Below are 23,402 nucleotides of genomic sequence, written 5' to 3'. Positions count from 1 at the left end.
GCGGCAGTGGCAGTGCCAGCTGAAGTGCTGCTGCTGCTGCTGGTGCTGCTGCTTCGTACCAGCCCCCTCAGGCACCAGCGAGTGCCGGTGTTGAGGGTCAACATTGATGCGGTCACTTCCTGATGGTGTTCGTGGTGGGTGTAATATGACCTGAGGTCAGTTGTCTGCATGGGCACTCTGTACCTACATCTCCCATCATGCCTCTGAAGTGTCGGTGGCGATGACCGCCTCTGTGCCCTCCCCCCATCCCACGGAGCCAACCCACATCTGGGCGTAGGCATGGCAGCAGCCCAGAAACAGCTGTGCCCTCTTCCAGCCGCGTACCCACACCAACAGGCACACAGCCCTTCATGCCTGGAGCGTCCCCCTCAGTCCCCGCTAGCCTATACATCTTCGGCGCAGCGTACAGCACCGCCATTATGCGGCCACTGTGGTTGCCCACCACGAGGAGTCACCAACTTCCCATGACTGTGGGATGCCCGCCTTTCCGAAAAGTGACCCACGCAGAGCTTGAAGTAGAAAAAACAGACGCACATCCCCCACCCATCCCCCACCCACCCCCAGCAGCACACCAGCCACTTTTCCGTTCCTCCGTTCCTGCGCAAACTGTCACTGTGGGAATAAAAAAAAAAAAAAGCCGCTCAGCTGCGCTGCCCCAGCTGGCGGACTGGGCGCAAATGGCGGAGGCGGCTTGACCGAAGCCGCTGGCCACTCCCCTTAGCACGCCTTTTCCTGACCAGTGCGGACCGCAGTGACCTCACATCCTCCCACACCTACTCCAAATTAGCGCGGGCCGGCAGGGAAAGGCGCCACTAGAATTAACTTTTTTAAAGTCGGGAGAAAGAGGCTTCACCGCAGGATAACGACGGATCCTGGTGAACGTCATCTGGAAGCCTCGACGCGACTGCGGAAGGTAACGTGCGCTACAGCCTCATCTAGTAACGCCCCCAGCCTCCCTCAGAGGAGGCACTTAGAGGGGTTGCCCGACATTGATTGTAGTGTCCAGATATGTTCAGGTCAGTAGAGGTGGTTCCATCAAGTATTGTAGGGGCTTTAAAGGTTAAAAGCTGCACCTTGAATCAAGCTCAATTCAAGGTTCAATAAAAAACAAAGTTTACTGCTTTAGAAAGCAATAAAAACAAAATTTACTTAGGCCACAGCTAGACCTAAGGTTTATCCTGGGATCATCCAGGGTTTGCCCCTGCCTGAGCACTGGTTCCCCTGTGTGGCACTTAGGCGAACAGGTTTGACCCCAGGACAATCCTGGGATAAACTTTAGGTCTAGCTATGGCCCTAGAACCAGAAACCCAAGAACTTGTGGAAAGTCTCATGAAAACAGGTGGGACTTCAGAGTTAGTTCGGTTGCCCATCCTTTAGGAAGAGTCAGTGTTCAAAGAGTGCACTAGTTTGACAGCAAATCTTTAGTAGCTTTAAAAAGTCTGTAGTTACCTTTAAAAGGGAGATGGAACTAACAAATTAAAGAGAATCTTGGGTGGAATGAATCACGTGGGCAGTTTTGAATTATATGCATGGGTTTTTCAAATGACCAATTCAAATTTGTGATGGCCAAACTCAGTTAAAGCAAGTATAGGCTAGTGACAGAGCTTTGTTGCCATCACTGCTGTGTAGTTGGTGCTAAAATAGCTCTAGCCTGGGCTCTGCCAGACTAATTGTAGGTCTTCTGCCAATGACAGTTACCATTCCTGTTGTTCCATCACTCAAAGCTCCTAAACCATCAGGAAAACCTTGCCTCTATTAGGAAGGAGAGGGCACTTGCAGGAAATATGTATTCAAGTCTTTTTTAAAAAGTGACTATGAATTAGTATGCCAGTTTTGAATCATATGCATGGATTCTTCTAATCAGCCATTCAGAACTGAATCTGGAATGGATAGTTTCTTTAGAGAGCAAGTAGAGTGTATTGATGAAGCTATTTCTTCAAAACCATCACTGTGACATAGGGCCTTGCTAAACCTATCTAATAATCCATGTGGGAGGAGGGGCCAGCCTGCACTACAAGTAGCATGGGCTGTCACCCCAGTCTACACATCAGACGCAACAGGCTGCAGGAAGGACCCGTTGTGTCCGCCATTTTTTAAAAGGGCTGGGTGCACAGGAGTGCATCATCGATTGGTAAGTGGTTTTTTGGGCGGCTTTTTTTAAAAAAGGGGTTCCCTGCTCCCCTCTGGCTCCGATTTCCCCCCTAGCCACAATTCCCCCCAATCTCTAGTTTCCACTCCCCCTGATCTCCCCACCCCCGATCTCTCCCCCTGCCCTGATGGGCCCAGCACTCCTGCAGAGTGCTGTGCCCCATCTGCTGCTTTTCCTGGCTACTCGTGAGTAATTGTGGTAGCTGGGAAAAGCGGTGGACCAGTCTACATGCCCACGGTCTCAGGCTCAGCCCAAGACCATGGGAAACACCGGGCCACAAGCGGTGCCAGTTATCCCGGGCCAAGGGAGGGTTACCCCTGCCTGAGCCTGGGATCCCCTGAGCATCCAGATGACATACAGGGGCTCGCCCGGGGCTAACACATCATCTAGCAACGGCCATAGTGTACTCTAAAATGGTTCTAGCCTGTGTTCCATTGGACCCATTGTAAGTCTTATGCCAGTTTCATTCTAGCTATATTTTGGTCATGTTTCATCCTGCCCCCAGCTCCCCCAGACAACCAGGGATCCCTCTTTACTAAGCAGGAAAGGGAACTTGGGGAGAGAGGGGAGCGCAATTTCAACCTTCTGGGTTATTTCCCCATTCCTCAAACAAAACAGGAAATGTATTTTTCAGTAGCTTCTAAGTGCTCCAGCATATGGTTCTAGTTTCATATTTTTCATACTTAAGCATTGATATTCATACCAAAAGCTGGCTCACAGGGCGTTTTTCTTATGGTATTGAAAAATGTGTGACAGGCACAATCAAAACAGGAAATGCATTCCAACCCTGAACTAAATAGAGATAAAACAATTGGGATAAGCAAACTGCATGGTTATGTTATCTACGCAGGCATATACAATAGAGGAAAATACAGCACTATTGTGCTGTAATAGCCATCTGCAGCAGGAGTAACTTCTACCAAGCAAAACCAAACATGCTTTGGTCTAAAATCTTCATCACTGGTCTAATACATAAAAATATCCATCAACAGTGGGAGTAACTAGTACCAAGCAAAACCAAATATGCTTTGATCTAAAGTCTTAGTCAATGGTCTAGTACGTAAAAATGTTCCAGCATGTAGAAGATAAAAAGGCTTATATATATATATATATAGAGAGAGAGAGAGAGAGGGAGGGAGGGAGGGAGGGACGGAGGGACGGAGGGACGGAGGGGGAGAGGGAAAGACACACACACACACACACACAGACTTTTTACAATCCAATCCATGTTCCTTACAATTATATACAATATAGGACAGTGTCTCCGCCTGTGAATATAAAAACAAATTGTTTTTATATTAAGTTATGGTAAAGTGTTCTGACTTCGTTTGAGTTCCTCAATTCTTATCTGCAATAAGAAAATCCTGGACATAAATGCAAAGAAGAATCTTTCCATGATGTTACAGTCCAGACACATGAAGTATACACCTCTCTCTCATTTCAACTCGAAATAGACCATCTTAGGGTGGGAACTTACATATTGCCCAAAAAAGAAAAAAGAAAGAAAAGACAAATATATTGCTTAAAAAGAGGATGGGCTGGAGCATGGTGGCAAATTTAGGAATATCTGAGGACATGTATCAGTGTTTTTCAACCACAGTTCTGTGGAATGTTTTGGCTCCACAAGCATCTCCCAGCAGTTCTATGAAATTCTACAATGTACTATCTCAAGTACTGTACTTCCTCCTCCTTTACCAGCAAGTCCCTTAGTGACACTTGTGAAAGTTCTTAATTTTGCCATTGTTCAATGATGTCGAATGATATTCCAAGTTAAACATTATCAATTGGTACCAAATTGTTGCTGATGAAATGTGTAATTGTGTGCACAAATTATTTATCGCCAGATTTAGTTCATCTCGGAGGGGTGGTCTGGGGGAGATGTAGGATATACTGGGGTTCTGTAGTAATATAACAACATTACAGGTGTTCTTCAAGCAAAAGAAGGTAAAGAAAAACAAATGGCATAAGTCAACACCATTGTACTGAAGGTGACTTGACTTCAATACTCCAGTACATTTGTGGATTTGTTTTTGCACACCTCCAGGGAGCCTGAAGTACTCACTTGGAACACATCTGTGTAATATCATTACCTTAGGTTAAAAAAGGGTTTGCAGCAAGTGAATGAAGGGAAAGGACTCAGAAAATTGGAAATTAGGTCAATGATGAACAGGAAAGTAGCCTACTAATTGGTTGGAGAAGGGAGGAAACAGGTCATTTTTAAGATACAAAAGCATGAGGATAAAGGGCAGAAATTCACACTTAAGGATGAGAAAGATCAGAGAGAAAACCACAGAGAAAACCCTTAGAGGAAGGAAAGAGCTGTTCGAAATGGAGAACTGGTTGAGAGAATGCTGGAACCATGACAGTAAGATATTACTGGGAAGGGACTTGGATAAAATAGGGACACCATGTAATTATGTTAGCTGGATGTGTTTATTCCTGGTTCTTTTATTACCCTATAGTTTTATGGTCCCCCCACCCCGTGTTTTATGTGTGAATCCATTCAAAAGTTATTTTCTCCGCTCTTAATTTTTTATGTATACTTGTAAGCTTTGTTGTTTGAAAGTCTGTGGTCTCTTTTCTTGTTTGGTTACCCACCCCAGGTGTAATAGCTAAATCCCACACTGAAAGTAGATACTTAAAACCCAGGCCTCATCTATACCAAGCAAGATATCGCACTATGAAAGCAGTATGAAAGCGGCATATAAAAGGCAGGAGCCACACCCAGAAGGATATAGTGGCATGAAAGTGGTAAATGGTATGGGTCAATGGGCAGCACAATTAAAATAAATAAATGTCGAGAAACCCTTAGCCTTCTTTAGAGGGAACTATTTGCTGAATTGTGAAATAACAAGAACTGGATGGACATGACAAAATGTCTCAGTTCCAAATTATCACTTTAAACAACTGCTACTCTTAATACAAGTATCCAGAATACTTATTTCAGCATGATGTATGTGTGACAAAAACAGTTTTGTTTTTCATACATAATACTACAAAAATAAAGCAAAACATTAAATAAAAATGGGGAAAACAAAGCTTACATTCCAACATAGAAAAAAAGAAATAAAAGAATGCTGTTGGCTCCCTGAAATCCGGAATGCAGGAATTAATCCTTTTTTAGGGTGCAATCCTGTGAATATTTAGACAGGAAAAACACTCCTATAACTTATAGCATTGGTCAGCTAGCATGGCTGGATAGGTGTAGGTCTACACTAGTGCTGTTTATAGGACTGGAAGTGCACTATTGGGGGACATTAGGCATTCTTTACACAGTTTGTATAGCCTCATTTCCCCTTTATTTACTCCACACTATTGAAAATACCGCAACAGAGGTCATTGGGTGTGCCATGGTGTATAACTGTGCAAGAGGGATATAGCTTCACCATGATGACATGACATGAGGAATAGATCTGACCTGGGGCATGCTGGGAGTTGTAGGATTTCCCTCCACCCCCATTTAAACATGCATAGGATTGCTCCTTTAATGGTTCTAACCAGTCGTGCCCACATCTAGAATGCTCCATTCCATCCCCTCATTCCATCCCCCATTCCATTCCCATTGTCTCTTCAACTGACACTGAATCGTCTAGGGCTACTGAACATGTTTAGTACCTGCTAGACTTTTTGGGGTTCTTTTTCTTAAAAAAAAATGCTTTACACTTCTGAAAAGTGTAGGGTTTCCCTGAGACTTTCCTCTCGTTTCTGAATAGTTGTGTTTTGCTACGTTGCCCATAGAGACTCAAAGCTTGAGTTTGCTATCAGAGGGTGGGAGTATGTATCATTTCTAGAGTTAATTTGTAACAAGTGTTTAATAGCCTTGTTTATTTCTTCAGTCTAATATTCGGTGTGGAAAAAGGTTGTCAGGAGTATAAAATAGTTTCTGTTCAGCAAAACAAAACTCTGAAAATAAAATAAATAGGGCAATTTATTTACAATAAATAGGGCAATAGAGAAAACAAACTTTCTGTTTATTCATCCAAGGAGAAATGGTATGTATAGAAGCAACGCTTATATTACATGGTAAGCTAAATAGGCTTCATTTCCTTCTCACTTTTTCCCTGCTGAGCTGACTGTAAACCTTGTATGTGTAGTTTTGTTTTTTAAAATAGTTCTGTTTTTTAAAATAATTGTGCTGCCTAATGGCTTTATTGATAATGTTGTATCTTTTACTCAGCATTGCAAAGGATGTTGACAGAAGATAAATATGTCCTCTCTGTTCAGCATAACAAGAACATTCCAAGATGGTTAATACACAGTTATTTTTCTGTTCGCTTTATTAATTATAGCCCAGTTTCCCACTGGGGTACCTAAAGCAATAACTCAGTAACAGGATTGTTATTCTTTAGATGGAGGGCTCCAAGCAAGACAGGTGAAATGATGAAGGTGAAAGCACCATCTGTTCTACCTTAAAAAACATTTTAACATACAAAGTTATCTTGGCCTATTGTGTTTCCTTACCTCTTGGAGGGCAAGATAGGCAATGAAGAGGTTCATTGATCTAGCATATCCTTGTCTCTCCTTCCCCCTCTTCTCCCAATATCCACCCCCTTTCTCTCTCCCTGACTATCTTCTGAGGTCACTGTTCAATCTTGGAAGAAGAGCAATCATGGAACCTTCTGCTGTGCTTGGTTGGGGTTTCTACATGACTCTTTTAACTAGGACTGTGCAACACCTCAGCCCAGATCCCTGAATCTGAGGCAAAGTGGCCTGATTCAACCAACCTTAGCCCGAATCCGGAGCATCACTGGGCCAGCCCAAGGTGCCCTGAGGCTGAAGCAGATTGGCACCACAACCTTGAGGAACCTCAAGCCAATTTGGGGCAGTATGGGGCTGCTCCCACATACCCGTGCAAGGCCATTGGACTCACTGGACTTACTTTGCTCTCCTCCACACCCTCCCAGACCTCCCACTTCTGCCACCAGGACTGAGAGCCAGGCTGTGATTTAATGTAATTGCGGGGGCTCTTTACTTTTAGTATATCTATTTACATAAACTACAGCTGTTGTAAAGGGGGAATGGCCCTTTATGGCTGCTGTCGTTTGCTTATTAATTTAAAAATGGGCATGAACTCATAACCCAAAATGTCTTCATCGGTTTTTCTCAGCCCCACTGTCACTTCTGCATATCATATTCTTCATACTGTGCACATGGTTTATCTGCTTTGGGAGAATGAGAATTTTACTTGTAATCTCTGCCTCTTTCTCCCCCCCCCCCCCCCGTTGGATCCTGGATATGTTTCCAGGGATTTACTAATTGCTGAGGAGCTGGAGGAATCAGAAGACTCAGCAGAAAACTTAAAGGTCAACGTTGCACCTGGACATTGATGTCATGATTGAATAATTGGTGACTTGATTGTTTCAATTAAGGGATTGCAAGCAGTTGCATCATTGTACAGTTAGCCTATAAAAAGGATTGTATTCCCATGTACATGTATCAGTAATTATCAGTAATTATCAGAAATGATCACTCTATCAGAGCTGTATTGACTGACCGTATGCAAGTATTTGTATTTGTGATTGCCATAACTAAATTATATTTTTATATGCCAGTAAAGGTTTCTTTAAACCTACTGAAAGTCTCAGTCTTAATCTGTGTCTGTGCTGACTTTGCTGGAAACCGCTGCAAAACTCTGTTATAAGGTTATTGGCCAGAAGCCCAGTCTGGCAATAACTAAAATAAGGTTGTAAATATTAGACCAACATATCCCAACACCCCCCACTTATCCTCATGACAACCCTCCAAGGTAGTCTGGTCCTAGGCTTGTGAGGTAACTCTAAACAAATTAAATTAGTTTCTTTTCTCTCTCTTGGTGCTCTCCCTTCAGGCACAGGATGGTGAGCCACTTCCAGATGATGGCTGCCTAAGCCTGATAAATCTTCCCTCCCACCCAAGGCATGCTGGGAGTTGTAGGCATAAGCCTAACTCCCTGAATAACATGTTAATCTTTGAACACTATCTGAGGTGTGGTGGGCAACAACTGGAGAGCAGGCCATCTTAGTTGTGGCACCCTGCTTATGGATTTCTTTTTCCCAGGCAGGCTTGCTTAGTGACTACATTAATGGCTTTTAAGTGTGAAGTGATTTTTTAAAAAAACAATTATTTTCCAAGGCCTTTTAACTTGATGAGATTTTTTTACACTGCGTTCCCCCACATTTTAACTAAACCACAACATTCCAAGATAGATGCCAGAATTACTGAATAAAGTTTATGATTTTTATGTAAAAGCCTGACTATACTATTGAAACAGAAGAGTAAATGGAGGAATGACTGATAGCTGAGGCTAGAATGGAATGGTGGGTGGGGTGAGTGGCAGTTACAGAAAGTCAGTTAGAAGGAGAACTACTACACCCCACAGTATGCCTTTGGCAGCACTCAGGTGCCGGTGTCCTCTGAGAGGTGCTTTCCTCCTCTTGTTGCCGATGCTGCTCCTTGATAGAGCATCAAAGAGTAGCATCGCTGAGGAGGGGAGGTAAGCAGCTCTTAGTGAACGTACACAACTCTGGCCAAGTCCTGCTGGGACTGCCTCAGCCCGCATTTCTCACCCACAAAGTGCTCCATCAGGAGCCTGTACTGAAGGGCCGGGACTAGGCCAGGCACTTCCCCTTCATCAAACTTGTTTCTGGGCATGCACAGAGTGCTTCCCTTTCTTCCCTCCCTCCCTCTTAAGGGTGAAGGCTGTGTGTGTGCTTCCCTCAGTTTCTGAGAAAAGTGATATCAGAACGGGGTGGCTTTGAGCATGTCCAGAGTTTGGCCTCTCAAAGACACACTGTTGTATGTAGTTATGATTTTAAAACCACACATGGCAGGTGGGAGAAAGCACTGCAAATAGATGCAGACCATTTATGTGGGTTGTTTCCTTTTATGTGGAATTGGATTGACTGCTTGAGAATAACCTCAGGAATCACAATGGTCACCAAAGGCCAGTACGTCTGGCCTCCCACCCAAGGCATTCTGGGAGTTGTAGGCATAAACCTAGGTTTTTATTAAATTCTTTAAGAATATGTAAAAAAATCCAAATTCATGTTTTTAGATTTTTTTCTGATCCATGTACATGACGATATGTCTGGTTGAACAGTATTAAGGCAGTACCATACGTGGAAGTGGGTAAACATTTCAGGACATACGTAGCACACACATACTTTCCGTTTTATAGGTAGAGATTCCTGGTGGCTTTAATAATTCCTGGTATTTCTTTCGATGTTCACCTAAGAAAAATGTGTAGTGCTAATACATTCATACAAAGCGGAAGAGCACTAAAACATTTATCAGTGCTTATAAATAACATATAACAATTGTTTAATGGTGCAAAACAGATGCCAATGCATTTATACAACAATACAGCAATCTTCCTGTATTTGAAGTATCTGTATCTGAAGTGTCTATTATGGGCTTTCTCAGAATACTATGATAAAAACCCAATGATTATCAACTTTGTAAAATCTACAACTATGTTGTTGTTTTTTCTAAGTCATGGAAAATGTTTCACTGGCATGTTCAGACAACTCTGAGGGCTCTGTGGTTAGCTTAACCCTGCTTCTCTGTGGGTAGTCCTAACCACAAGCAGAACAGTTGTACACAACACTGTTAACCTTGTCCAGTTCCCAGTTTCCTTAACCACACACCTACCACAAAGCAGTTAGATGAGCGCCTGAGTCGTCCAAACGCTCCATCCCATATTCCATCAACCCTTGTGCTAAGAGAGCTGACAGATGCACGATTTAGGCTACTTAGGCCACTCTATACTGCTAGCCCTATGATTTTGGCTCCTTAACCCAAGGCCGGTGCTACCATAGAGGCCACTCAGGTGGCCGCCTAGAGCACCAAGCTAAGAGGGGTGCCGCACAGTGCAGCACTCACGCATGTTGTTGGCTGTGTGCCGGGCTGGCCTGGGCTGAGGATTCAGTTGGGCCTGGGCAGGCGAGATGGCGCCCCACGCCTGCCCAGCGGAATCGAAGCCAGGGACGCTGGGGTGGGGTGGCTCCATGTTCAGACTTCTACCTGGAAGCTGCCCTCCCAGAGCCACTCTAGCCACCCAGAACCCACCCTCCCAGAGCTGGGAGGACGCCGCTGCCAGAAGAAGAAAAAGCACGTGGCGAGCTCTATCCTGGCTCAAGCCAGACTCTGCCTTACTCCTGAGGAAAGGGCACTGGGTTGCCTCACCTCTCTCCTCATACAGGCTGCGATGTCCAGGCAGGTGGGCAAGCAGGACTCCCTTTCCCTCCCCCAGGAAAGCTAGGGACTTGTGGACTCCTCGCAAGGCAAACTCTCCTGCTTCCCGATCCTGTGTGTGTGGATCAACGGGACTTGCATCTGAGAAAGTGTTGCACTGGGAGGCACCAGTGCGGCCCGATCCACCTATGCCTCCTTACTTGGAGTAAACGTGTGGAGGGGATCGGGATGCCAGGATGCATAGCGGGTTGCGTTTGCATGGAAGTAAGTCCCGGTGAATTCCAGACGTCTCAGTCCCAAATCGAAGTGAGCCAGTCCCAGCTCTCCACTCAGCGCACACGGTCAGACTTCCGCGCATTTTTTTTGGCGGGGGTACATGTAGCTCGCCTTGCCTAAGGCGCAAAATAGTCTGGCACCAGCCCTGCCTTAGCCACAGGTGCATGTCAGATGACACCTTAAGCCAAAGTTATTGCTAACTCTGCTGCAGAACAGGGTTAGTGAAGCAGACCACAATAGGCCCATTCAGAAGACACCTTAAACCATGGCTTTAACCATGGTGGTTAAGCCAGAAAGCCAGGCCATGTTCAGAAGACCTCTTAAACCATGATTTTAACCATGGTGAATAAGGCTTTTTTGCTTTATTCACCATGTTTAAAGCCATGGTTTAAGGTGTCTTCTGAACCTAGCCTGTCTTTCTGGCTTAACCATTGTGCTTAAAGACATGGTTTAAGGTGTCTTCTGAACAGGGCCAGAGTGGTTAGCAGAGGCACCTGGTTAAGGAAAACGCAGGTCAGACAACACCGTTAACCCTGCTGCTTAACCAAAAACCTTTAACCAGCATGGTTAACGGTGTCATCTGAATGGGGCCACTGGACATTAAGGGGGAATACTTTGGGACAGGTTAAAGAATTTCAGTAGCTACAGCTCTATTTTCAATATAATCTTAAGTGGAACTCACACTGTAAAAATGCACTCAGTCTGGAAATTGCAGTGCATTTGCAGTTGCCCAGTAGTCATAGTATCCCCCCAGATCTCAGGGTATTCAGATGCCAAGACACTGAATCAGTTATTACACGGTATCCCTGGATGGACTGAGATGACAAATTCTGCTCCAGAAAAAGCTCTGGCATTTTTCTTGCATCATATTTGGGAGGAGGGGGGTACATAATTGTGTAGGATGTGCAGCCATGGGTTTGGAAACAGCACTTCGGAGAAGGATAGTCCACCTGGTCACTTAGTGGGCTGAAGGCAGCGAGAAGAATATCTTATAGCAAGGTCAGTGCAAGAGACACCAGGAGGAGGGCAAGAGCAGGGGTGATGTGCTGTCTGCCATTCCCATCATTCCTACCATTTTTGCACACCATAAACTTCATGTTGGGTATATATTGGGAGATCCAATCGGCATAGAAAGGCACTGAGGAATAGACACCAGGGAGTTTCGGTAGGGCGCAGCCTACCCCCCAACTCACAACCCCAGCCAGGTGCCAGGCTCCATCACACTTGCAAACCAAGGGTCCTCCGGAGTCACCCTGGAGAGAGAGATAGTAGTCAGCACATGATCCTGGGAAACCTTCTGAGATGATATTTGGAAGATCATGGAAATGAGCAAGTGGGAACAAGATTCAAATCTTATCTCAGGCCCTTTCTACACCTAAGGATCATCCCAGGAAAATGGAGTGATCATCCCTGCCTGCTCCTGGGATCCCCTGTGTGTCATTTGGATGCACAGGGATGATTCTGGGATGATCCCGGGAGAAAGGCAGGTGTAGAAACAGCCTCAGTCATGCAGTCACTAGGTGGCCTCAACTTTAGTCCTGCCCCCCACCCCCTTTACAATACAGAGATAATAATCCTGCGTGTCCTTACTGTATTATAAGGATAACTGAAAAAATAACCATGAGGTTTCCTCCCTCCTGAAAATACAAGTTCTATATACATGCACCCTTTTTATTATTTACTAGGGTTGCATTCTTTTTAATCAATTCAATTCTCCTCTGATCTGAAACCCTCTAGATGGTTTGGATTTAAAACTCACATCAACCCAGCCAGCATGGTGTATGGAGAGGGATAGTGGAAGCTGTAAGCCACTGGGCTGACTATATGGCAGGAAAAGCCCCATGGCGGCTGTGGATCTGCGCTGTGTTGGTTAGACAATGCAGGTGCAGCTACGCAGCTTTCCTGCAGTGCCATATTTTGAAAAGGTCAGGGATGTACTCTGGCTTTTTCAAATGGAGTGTCATCAACACAGCGCTTCTATGGTGTGACGTCGCTTTGGGGCCAATCCAGGGTCAACCTGGGAAGTGGAGCCTAGTGGAAGGTGACCAGTGATTGGTTGGCTTCCACCAGGAAGAGGGTCCCCGACCCAGAGGGGCACCCAGAAACCCTGCGCTCCCTCCTCCTCATCGCCAACCCAGTGCCATGAAGATATATGGATAGTGCTAAGTTTGGTGAAGTCTGGATTAAATTTATTGACTAAACTCTTTTTGATCAACAGAAAAGGTTTCCCTTAGATTTGAATGAAGGAATAAAAATAAAAAGCATGTACTCATGAGGGAACAACCTCAACCACAACAACTGTAGATGGGAATGCCATCTTAAAAATGGAATTCCTTACACAGTGGGAGAGAAGGCAGAATGCATCTTCCTGGGCGGTGCCTACATCATCTTAAAGCAGGGCGTCTTTTTGTCGATGGTCTGCCTCCTACATGATTATATCTGTTACTTCATCAGTCTTATTGATGTCAACTCAGAATCAATCCCATGCAGTTCTATGGCTCTTACTCCCAAGTATAAGGGAATATGCCTTGATCAAGGCAGATTTAATTCACTGACAAGCCTAAGAATTTGCTATTATTATGTGTATTCCCTTTGGAACATGGAGGTGTGGAAGGGCATCATGGTTTGGAGATGCTCCCATCCAGCTAGACTGAAATAGTAAAGAAATAGCAGAGGGTTATGTTCACATTTTCTGTTCCATTTTAACAAAGCTTAATGCCGGATCTCTTCTCAGGCAAGAGAGGAGGCCTGAACAGCTTCTCCTCTTCTCAAACTAGATTTGAGAGCTATTGGTTCTTGAAAATAAAAGAGTTGGGCATGGGGGAGCTGCGCCCCTCTTGATTAGGGGTGAGGGACCTTTTTTGGGGGGACCAAAGGCTGAATTCTATTTTGAGGAAGCTGTTGAGAGGAGACCTTGCCAGTGGGGGGCAACTTGGCAGCAGGCAGCTAGAGGTTCCATCAGCAGGGCTATGCAGAGAGCCCATTGGAATCTGCTGCTGACCCTGGCTTTTTCTGCTAGTAACTAAGAGCTTCTCTAAATGAGTGATTTATAGCACACCCATGATTGGCTGCTCCTGAAACCTTGCAGGTCCATCACACGACATCGTCAGTACCCAGGGCCCCTCCCGCGCCTTTTTAGATTTGCCCCACTTCAAAATCAAGTATTACAATAAAATGTGCACAAACTGTAGCATGCAACGTCAGTGAAGCATGATATTTCAGCCACTAGATGGTGCTGTCTAATGAAAATCATAGCAGGGGATTGAAAGGGAAGGTTTCAAACCACTTGATCACCCGTGTTCCCCCATGTCATGGAGCTGATCGCAATCCCACAAAGAATGCAGAAGGAACAAGCCCTGGTAAGGCAGCGTTTCCCCCCTCCCCTTAATGTAGAGAAGCCCTAAGCTTTAGGAGAGGTGCTTTAATTTTTTAAGATGGGGGAATGCACTGCACAAAAGCCAGGAAACCATGAAATGATTGGACAAAGAGGGTAGGGCCAGGAAAAAGAAATTTGGGCCATCTAGGAAGTCCTGGAGGCAGAGATAGAGACCCCAGGAGGGCCTGATTTTGCTCCTGGGCCTGAAGTTGTGGGCTTCTATTTCACATAGTCTTGGACCTCAACTCCCATCATCCCTGATCACTGACCATACTGGCTGGGGTTGATGAAAGATGGAGACTAGCAATATCTGGATGACCCCAGGCTCCCAACCCTTCTCCCAGAGCCTGTCCTACCAAGTTCCGAGGGTTGCCCACCAGAGGCTACATCTGTATGAGGAGCAAGTTATGGAGCAGCCTACCTGGCACGAATCTTTGCCACCTTCCAGGTAACCAGCGCAAATCATATCAGGCTTGATAGGATTGTACTCCATATTTTTAATTCTGGCCGTGTTAAAGAGAAAGTTGCATTTGCCTCGGTCTATCAGTGGCACCTTCAACTCCTGAAGAGTTTGTGGGAATGGCAGCGGAACTGTAAGGGGAGGAAAATGTAGTGATCATGGGATGCAGGAGCAGGAGATCATGTTCTAGAATAAAGCATTTCATCAGCCTCTGCCTCCTCTGGGTACCGGAAACTCAGAGGACACAGGCAAAACTGAGAGCAACAGCCATCTGCCTTCTGGTGCACCGGAAGCCGCCAGAAGCACAGGCGACGAAACCAGCACGGAGCAACCGAAGTACTCAGCCCAACATTTAGGGGGCACTAAAGTTAAATTTGATAAGCAAAACTAATGAACTTACATTTGTGTAAAGATTGTGTAGCTGTAATTTGGATAATCCTTATCCTGTTCATAAGTTTCTTACTTTGGTAGTTCCAAGTGATTCTTTGATTGCCATGGCAAATGTCTTTAAGAAAGGATTTTGCCTATATTTGTGCCTTTTACCACTCATAAGTAACTTAACTTCTTTTTCAATCACACAGACATCATTTTAGTGCTGAGCTCACTGGGGAAGAGCTCATGTTCCAGCTTCTCTCCTGTATCAAGTTAAGGGGGGACCACTTCTCCTGGCTTTCATTAGGACCCTTCGGGCTCATCTACAAGCAGGATATTGTTGTTTTTATGCTTTTGATGGTTTTAATTTTTTCTATATTTGTTTTTAATGTTCACTGTTTTTATCTCTTGTAAACTGCCCAAAGAGCTTCAGCTATGGGGAGATATATAAATGTAATAAATAAATAAACAAATTCCACAATTAAAGCAGTATGAAAGCGGTATATATTTATTTATTATTTATTTATTTATTACATTTTTATACCGCCCAATAGCCGAAGCTCTCTGGGCGGTTCACAAAAATTAAAACCACAGTAAAACACCCAACAGTTTAAAACACAATTACGAAATACAGTATAAAAAGCGCAACCAGGATAAAACCACACAGCAAAGTTGATATAGGATTAAAATACAGAGTTAAAACAGTAAAATTTAAATTTAAGTTAAAATTAAGTGTTAAAATACTGAGTGAATAAAAAGGTCTTCAGCTGGCGACGAAAGCAGTACAGTGTAGGCGCCAAGCGGACCTCTCTGGGGAGCTCGTTCCACAACCGGGGTGCCACAGCGGAGAAAGCCCTCCTCCTAGTAGCCACCTGCCTCACTTCCTTTGGCAGGGGCTCATGGAGAAGGCCCCCTGTAGATGATCTTAAGGTCCGGGCAGGTACATATGGGAGGAGGCGTTCCTTCAGATAACCTGGCCCCAAACCGTTTAGGGCTTTAAATGTCAATACCAGCACTTTGAATTGGGCCCGGACCTGGACTGGCAGCCAGTGAAGTTGTAAAAGGACTGGCATAATGTGATCTCGCCGGCCAGTCCCTGTTAATAACCTTGCTGCCCTGTTTTGCACCAGTTGAAGTTTCCGGACCGTTTTCAAAGGCAGCCCCACGTATAACGCATTGCAATAATCCAAACGAGAGGTTATCAGAGCATGGATAACTGTAGCTAAGCTATCTCTGTCCAGATAAGGGCGCAGCTGGTATATAAAAGGCAGGAGCCACACTACTGCTTTATAGTGGTACTGAAGTGCACTGACAGCTGTTGGGGCCCACTGACAGAACTACAACAAGCAGGATATAACACTCTGAAAGTGGTATGAAAGCGGTATATGGTCTGTGTCAATGGGCCCCAACAGTTGTCAGTGCTCTTCAACACTGCTATAAAGCAGTAGTGTGGCTCCTGCCTTTTATATACCGCTTTCATAGTGGAATATCCTGCTTGAGGTAGATGAGCCCAGAGTCACATTATACTGATTGGCTGTCTGGTTACGTCGATCAGAAATTGATTTATTTTATTTATTATGTTTCACTACTGCCTAATAGCCGAGGCTCTCTGGGCAGTTCACAATTAAAACTGTAAAATGCAACATGACAAGACACAATATAGCATGTAAAAAGTTTAGAAGTACTGCAGAACACCAAAGTAAAACCCAGCAGCAGTTACAGCCCAGGGAAAGCCTTGGGTGAAAAGGTGTGTTTTCAAGAGGCATTTAAAAGATGTCACATTTTCTGCCTCCCAAACTACATGAGGGAGATTTTTTCCAGAGGGTGGGTGTTGCTACAAAGAACGCCCACCATCGAGGGTCTTTATGGTTATGTTCCATTCATTTTGGAGGGCGATAGGTTGGGAGAGGCTGATCTGATTGTAAGGTCCTTCGGGCAGGGGCCTTCCCCTTCCCCTTCCCCTCCCCCTTACATAGGGTGACCATATGAAAAGGAGGACAAGGCTCCTGTATCTTTAACAGTTGCATAGAAAAGGGAATTTCAGCAGATATATATGAAGAACCTGGTGAAATTTCCTCTTCATCACACCAGTTAAAGATGCAGGTGCCCTGCCATCTTTTAAATCTGGTCACTCTAGTATAGGTCCTGCAGCTTTAACTGTTGTAATGAAGAGGGAATTTCACCTTGTTCTCCATATATACAAATGATACCTGCTGAAATTCCCTTTTCTATGTAACTGTTAAAGATACAGGAGCCTTGTCCTCCTTTTCATATGGTCACCCTACCTTACACTGCAAAGGACCATGCAGACTGATGGGGTGAAGGTCAAGTGACAAAAAGTTTCCCTTACCTTGAGGTCGAATTGCTCCCCATCCGGTGACCCAACAGGTTGCTTTGGTAGAGAATTTCACAGAGGACTCCGGCAGGCAGACAGGAAGGATGGAGTCAGTGAAAATCACAGGGGATGTCAGCTCCACTAAAGCAATATCCCCACTGGAGCCATCTTTGCCGTTGTAGGCAGGGTGGAGGATGACCCGTCGGATGCCAGATCTTACTGTGCCATTTGACAGGTCAGAGAGCTGATAGGCGCCCAGCTGTACCGCGTTTAGGTGAGTGTAGTTAGCGGACCTGTAGAAGTGAAAACAGAGCCAAACGCAATGGGGGATTGCCAAGCTAAGCTTAAGGTTTCTGCGAGATATGAGAGAGGGTGTACCAAGGTGAGGCAGCCAGGTAGCCGCCACACGCTTTGGACTACAACTCCTAAACAGATCATAAAAGGGCTACTTATTTGCGAGAATTAACCTTTTCCCCCATTAGGCATGGTTTTACCCAGCTCAGATTTCAAATGATGCTCACTGAGTATCTGGCTGGAAGTTTTCTAATAGACCTGTAAAAGAGCGTTTTTGCGTATGCGAAGCAGGACATATTGAAGATCTCATACATTATATCCTATACTGTCCATTATAGAATTCTCCCAGGGCCATTATCATGATGGGATCGTAATGATTTGTCACAAGGTATACATCTGGCCCTTGCCTTATCCTGTCTTGCCTGCAAAGTTCAGTCATGGTTCTCCCAGACACTCTTGGTCCTATGGGTTTTTAGTACCAATGCCTTTAAAATTCACCCAATCTTAAAATCTGGAGATTCTTTTAAAAATAAAAGAAAATTAAGCACCCCTCATTTGCCCACCAGTGAGAGCAAATTTTATTTGCACCAAGCCATTGGCCATTGCAATTTAGAACAATTAACTGAACATGAGGCATAAAACAGACAATAAATGTCCTGAGTTCAAGAAAAAAACAAAGTCCTTAACATATAAAACTCAATATCTCCAAGCAAATAAAACATTAAATACAATTAAGGCTAAAATTATATAATTTAAAACTCAGGGTGCAATTGCAGCCCTCATTTTAATAGCAATTGCTAAAAAAAATTCAGTGTTTGCTGTAACCATCCTGTTGGAATCTTCAAGAAGGAAGTTCACATAATAATCAGTTGAACACCCTGGGTAAGGGGATAATAAGGGGGTTATTAACTCTTCATGAGTATTTCTGTACAAAGAGCAAAATAGCAGCACGTGGGCAATGGTTTCGATGTTACCATCTCCACAGATGCATACTCGATTATGGAATGGAGTTCTCCTAAAGCGGCCTTCTAAAACCGCAGAAGGAAGCACATTGAGGCGTGCTCTTGAAAAGGCTGTTCTACGTTTAGGGTATGTGAGCTGCTGTAAATATACTGGTGTCTTATCTGCAGAACTAAATGAGGACAGTTTAAGATGAGGACTCGATTTCCCCATTGTGGACAAGCTGTCTTGTCTTTCGATGTCCAATAAGCGTTGTTTCAGAATTTCTTTAGCTTTGGGGAAGCCTAAACCTAATAGGTATTGAGATGAAAAGCCAACTAAATTTAGCCTCTTATTAGCAGCTTTCATCCAGCTGCTTTTATGGGAGTCTCTCAATATCAGGGGGAGCAGACCCGTGGCAGTTAGATGCAGCCGCAGCCAATAAGTAAGTGTCCTCATCCAGACCTGTGTGTGGATAGAGATAACACCAGCCTCAAGCTGTAAAGCAGCATTAGAAACACAGTGAGGTACTGCAAAAATTTGTCTGAGAAATTTGGTCTGCCCAATCTCCAATGATTTTAAATTGGTATCAGCTCAAGTTGGAATCCCAAAGAGCAACTGGGCTATAGGCTTGGCTTTGAAGACTTTGAGAGATGCAGGGATGAAATTATGCCCCTTCGTTCAATAGAAACGCAAGAGAATTCTAATGCTTCTTGTAGGGCCAAGAAATGTTTTTAATAAACTGAAACAGAAATAAAAACTGCTCAAGCACAGTCTGTCTCCAATTACTGACTGTGACTAATGGGACCAGCAGCTTACCTCATGACCTGAAACTCTCTTTCTGTCTGTCTGCTTGCCTGCCAGTTGCTTCATCTAAAGTGGCCACTTACACATCACCCTCCGACGAGGAAATGCCTCACCAAAAAAGTTGCCAAAAGATTAGAATAGAGAATTGGAGTGCCCTATCTTCCCTAACCAATGAATGGTTGCCCTTACATCTACATCTGAAGCTTCTATGGATCTTAGGTTACTTCTAACTCAGGAAAAAAATAAATAAAATGTTTCAGGTTTATTGGACTCCACAACGCCTTTTTAATAAGAGTTGGTCTAACTTGTACAATTCTTGGAGATGTAATGCAGCTAATGCTTCTTTAACTCATATATTTTGGCAATGCCCCATAGTTGCCCCTTTTGGGGAGGAGGTTATAATAAGGATAAACTTCGTACTGAAACAATCCATAATATAGAACAATGTCCATGTCCTCGTAAATTAACTACTGGCTTCTTGGAATTTAACACATGGTCAGCGCAGATGGATCTTCAGAGCCCTTATGACAGCCAAAAGATTTATATTATCACATGATGGGAAGGACAAATACACACCTCCCATAATGCAATGGGTTGAAGACTTAATAACATTATCAACTTTTGGACAGGTGTTATATAGGCGCAACTTGCAACTGGATATTTGGTCTGCTTTTCTTGAAACCTTTGTATAACTTCCTCTCTTTTTTTAAAAAATGAACGGTACACATGATGGAAATTGACGAAAGTCCTATACATGTAATGTATGGTCCCCCCCTTTTCACAATGTATTTTCTGTTCTATTTTGTTAATATTCACAATAAAAAAGAAAAAAAAGATTTTACCAATCTGCATAGCATTTGCATATGCTAACACACACACACACACACACACACACACACACACACACACGTAGGAATAATAACTATAATTTAAATAGAAATGTGATACATCTCACCAGACTAAAGAAGTGACCCATGGGTAGCCCTGCAAAGGTGACCATGGTGGTGGGAGCACAAAAAGTACTCTTCCCCCAGGGCACTGACCCTAAGTTTCACTCTTTATTGCTGCACCTCTCTGCTATACTGAGGCTAAGAGCTCCATCACACGTGGCAAAACACGCTCCCTACCGTCGCTTCTCTGCTCCTGGTTTCATTGCTCAGTTACTTCCTGTTTCAAAACAGGAAGTAAACAACGAGCACAAGACCCATTCAGTCGGGCGTTCTAATCACTCTGCTTCTCCTGCACACAGAAGAGAGAGCAGCAACTTCCAGGTGTAAAAATATTTTGGACTTTCTGTGTTTTTTCTTGTGGCGCAAGGAAGGCCAGAAGGGGCGGAAAGTGTGCAGGAGGCAGACGACGTCATGGGAGGGACCTGCGAAAAATTTGTGAGTGCCCAGTAGCAAGTGTGCAATAAATGCTCATTGGATGGAGCCCTAAGGCATGGAGTAGCTGACTGTTAGGCATAGAACCACGAGGTAGGACTTCATAATCGCTTCGCAGCCACATGTGGCAGAGACTTACCAAAGGAAGCAATGAGCTGCTGTCAGCACCCACTGCTTGGCTATGAGGGCGCCTCCGCAAAAATGACGGCCAGCTAGTAAAATGCTGACTTGCCAGGGCCACGACCCATCAGAGGCCGGTTGGCCTCCCACAATTCGTGGTGTGTTTACTGGCTTCCCACACACTGTGGAGGAAGGAGAGGAAAGAAGGGATTTATGGTAATAACTTGCAACAATCACAATATGCAAATCTGCAACCGGACAAGAAGCACTGGAGACGTCAGGAATCAAAATGTCTCAATTACAGTGGTGGTCAAAATTGTGGACACTTTTTGAAATTTTCATGTTTTGCAACTTTGCAACTTTACATGCTTATAGAAAATGTTCTATTTCATGAAATTCAAATGTTTATATATCAATTGAAAGAGAATTTAATGTGGTACATCATGTTTCAAGTTGGGGAAAGTCAGCTTTGCTGTTTGTTCAGTAACAGAAGCGCAATTGGAGATTGTGTGAATATTTGAAGTATTTCTCAAATTAAAAATGTACGTACGTACATCATAAATAGAGCACCAAAGAAAAGAGTTGATTGGACACCCAGGAAAAGAAGCAGGATTGTTGTATTACATGAATCAGGTCTTTCAATTGATATATAAACATTTGAATTTCGTGAAACAGAACATTTTCTATAAGCATGCAAAGTTGCAAAACATGAAAATTTCAAAAAGTGTCCACAATTTTGGCCACCACTGTAGTATCAATTTGTGAACATTTATGTCTGATTTCAATAATAATAATAATAATAATAATAATAATAATAATAATAATCCCCCAATGATTGATCCCCCAAGATTCTTATATTCTTAAGTTTATGAGACTACTCTTCAGTGTATTCCCCTGTGAAATTCCTGTGTAGAAATGATTGTTGGAGGGCTTCCTACCTGCTTTTGAGCTAGCAGCACCTGTGGAAAACAAAGGAAGAAAGAGAAGACATAAGAGACGTTGGAGAAGAAACATGCAAAACCAGGAGTGTATGTAGAGGGTAGAATCTCAGGTTGTAACCTGTTGCTGATATTCTGAGAAATCAATACGTTTGACAATTGTGCTGTGTGAGTATCCTTAGTCCAACTGTTAAGGGTTTATTTAGGGATTAATTTGACTCTGGACTCACTGGGGGTTTAGCTGTGGGACCTGCTTTTTAATGATAGGGTTCTCTCCTGGGGTAAAAAAGATGGAATAGTTGCACAATGCTTTCTCGTAAGGCTGGGCACTGCCTCAGGCTTAAGCCACGGATTCATGTCGAGGCGACCTGATTCAGACTGCTTCAGCCCAAATACGAAGTGGTACTGGGTTGGCTTGAGGCACCCCAAGTTGAAGCAGATTGGTTCCAAAGGCCTTGGGGTACCTTGGGCCAGTTCAGGGAGGGGGTGCTCCCACACCTGCCTACCTGCTTGGGGAATCCAGCTCAAGCCCAACCGTGAGTTTACTTGTCTCACCAGACACGTCCGTGCCGTCCCGCACCGAGGCAGCCAAGCCCCAAAGTGCCCCGCGTTGAATCGGGTCCATTTTGGAGGCTCCAAAATGGCCTCCAAGGCAAATTGGGGGCCTGTGCATAGCCCTACTTTCTCACCAGTAGTGCTAGGAGCCCCCACCCCTCTGGAAGCAGCCAATGTTCTCCTCATTCCCACAAAAGCAATCTTTCCTCCCCACACATTTGGGATTAGAGTAAAGGGATTCTGCAGGGGAGATGTGACTCCCTTGAAGCCTTTCCAACTTTTTCTTTTAGACATTTAACCTCTGGAATATGGCTTGGAGGAAGAGGACTCTTGGTTTACACCCACTGCATTAGCTACAGATTTCTTGCTTCTCTCGTCCCCATTTTTGCTTCTCTGAAAGCGGTGAGGAAATGAGCAGGCTGGTTCCCTCATCCTTAAATGACTCCCAGTTTCTCCCCATCCCCACCCCTGTCACCTTGTAGCACAGGCAGCTGCAGCAGCCACAGAACCAGCAGAGAGGTCATGATGGGCATGGTAGCCACTTCTCGCCAACTCAGAGGTTGTCCACCAAGTGATTCTGTCCCAATCAGTTCAAGACGACAGACTGTTGACTTCAAGTCTCAATGCCTTTTGGTATCTGGAATGTAAAACATAATATCAATGGCGAAAGGTGTGCTTCCTTTTGCAAATAGCACCCTGTTTGTTCTTTTAAGCCTTCGCATTCACTTTCTTCCAAACTCCTTATATATGCCCTCCTCCTGCCTCCAAAATACTCACCTAGTTACAAACAAAATCTGTTTCTTCCTGATTCAAATTATCCCAGGCTAAAACTTCTCCCCTCCCCTCCCTCCCAGATGCACACACACACACACACATACACACACACTGTTTTAAAGTCACTTGTTTCAGACTGGCATTTGCCTCCTTCTTTGAGGGCTACTTTTCATTTAATTGCTAGCTGCTGCTGCAGTTTGTTTTTTGCTCAGTGCTTGAATTAAAACTGTGCCACATTTCTTTAAAGTGCCACGTTTCTAGGGATTAGAGAACTCACAGGGTGCTCACCCGGTGAGTTCGTCGAGCACTGCTTAGCCGGCTCTGTTCCAGGAGCCGGGCTGCCCAAGCACTTGGTGATGTGCACTTCCTGGGGCCTCCCAGATTCTTGGGGCGGGAGGGCGGGGAGGAATAGGTATTTTAATAATGTGGTTCTAAAAACGTGGGTAGAAAGGT

The 23,402-nt window shown here is 44.4% G+C and overlaps 1 protein-coding gene across 1 annotated transcript in view; it reads right to left on the bottom strand.

The window, feature by feature from the left end:
- Nucleotides 1–22,708, bottom strand: part of LOC134405620 (serine protease 27-like) — a 38,152-nt gene extending 15,444 nt beyond the window's left edge. The window contains exons 1-6 of the mRNA XM_063136860.1: nt 22,651–22,708; nt 21,621–21,641; nt 20,702–20,864; nt 17,156–17,433; nt 14,395–14,564; nt 11,670–11,850 (exon numbers count right to left, since the gene is read on the bottom strand). Coding sequence (XP_062992930.1) covers nt 11,670–11,850; nt 14,395–14,564; nt 17,156–17,433; nt 20,702–20,864; nt 21,621–21,641; nt 22,651–22,708 — 871 coding nt within the window. The remainder of the gene's footprint in view (nt 1–11,669; nt 11,851–14,394; nt 14,565–17,155; nt 17,434–20,701; nt 20,865–21,620; nt 21,642–22,650) is intronic.
- Between the last annotated feature and the right edge of the window lie 694 nt (nt 22,709–23,402).

The sequence above is a fragment of the Elgaria multicarinata genome, chromosome 11 (assembly GCF_023053635.1).
Source record: "Elgaria multicarinata webbii isolate HBS135686 ecotype San Diego chromosome 11, rElgMul1.1.pri, whole genome shotgun sequence".
NCBI lineage: Eukaryota > Metazoa > Chordata > Lepidosauria > Squamata > Anguidae > Elgaria > Elgaria multicarinata.
The sequence above is the reverse complement of the archived record's forward strand: the minus strand, read 5'-3'. Positions and strand labels throughout refer to the sequence as shown.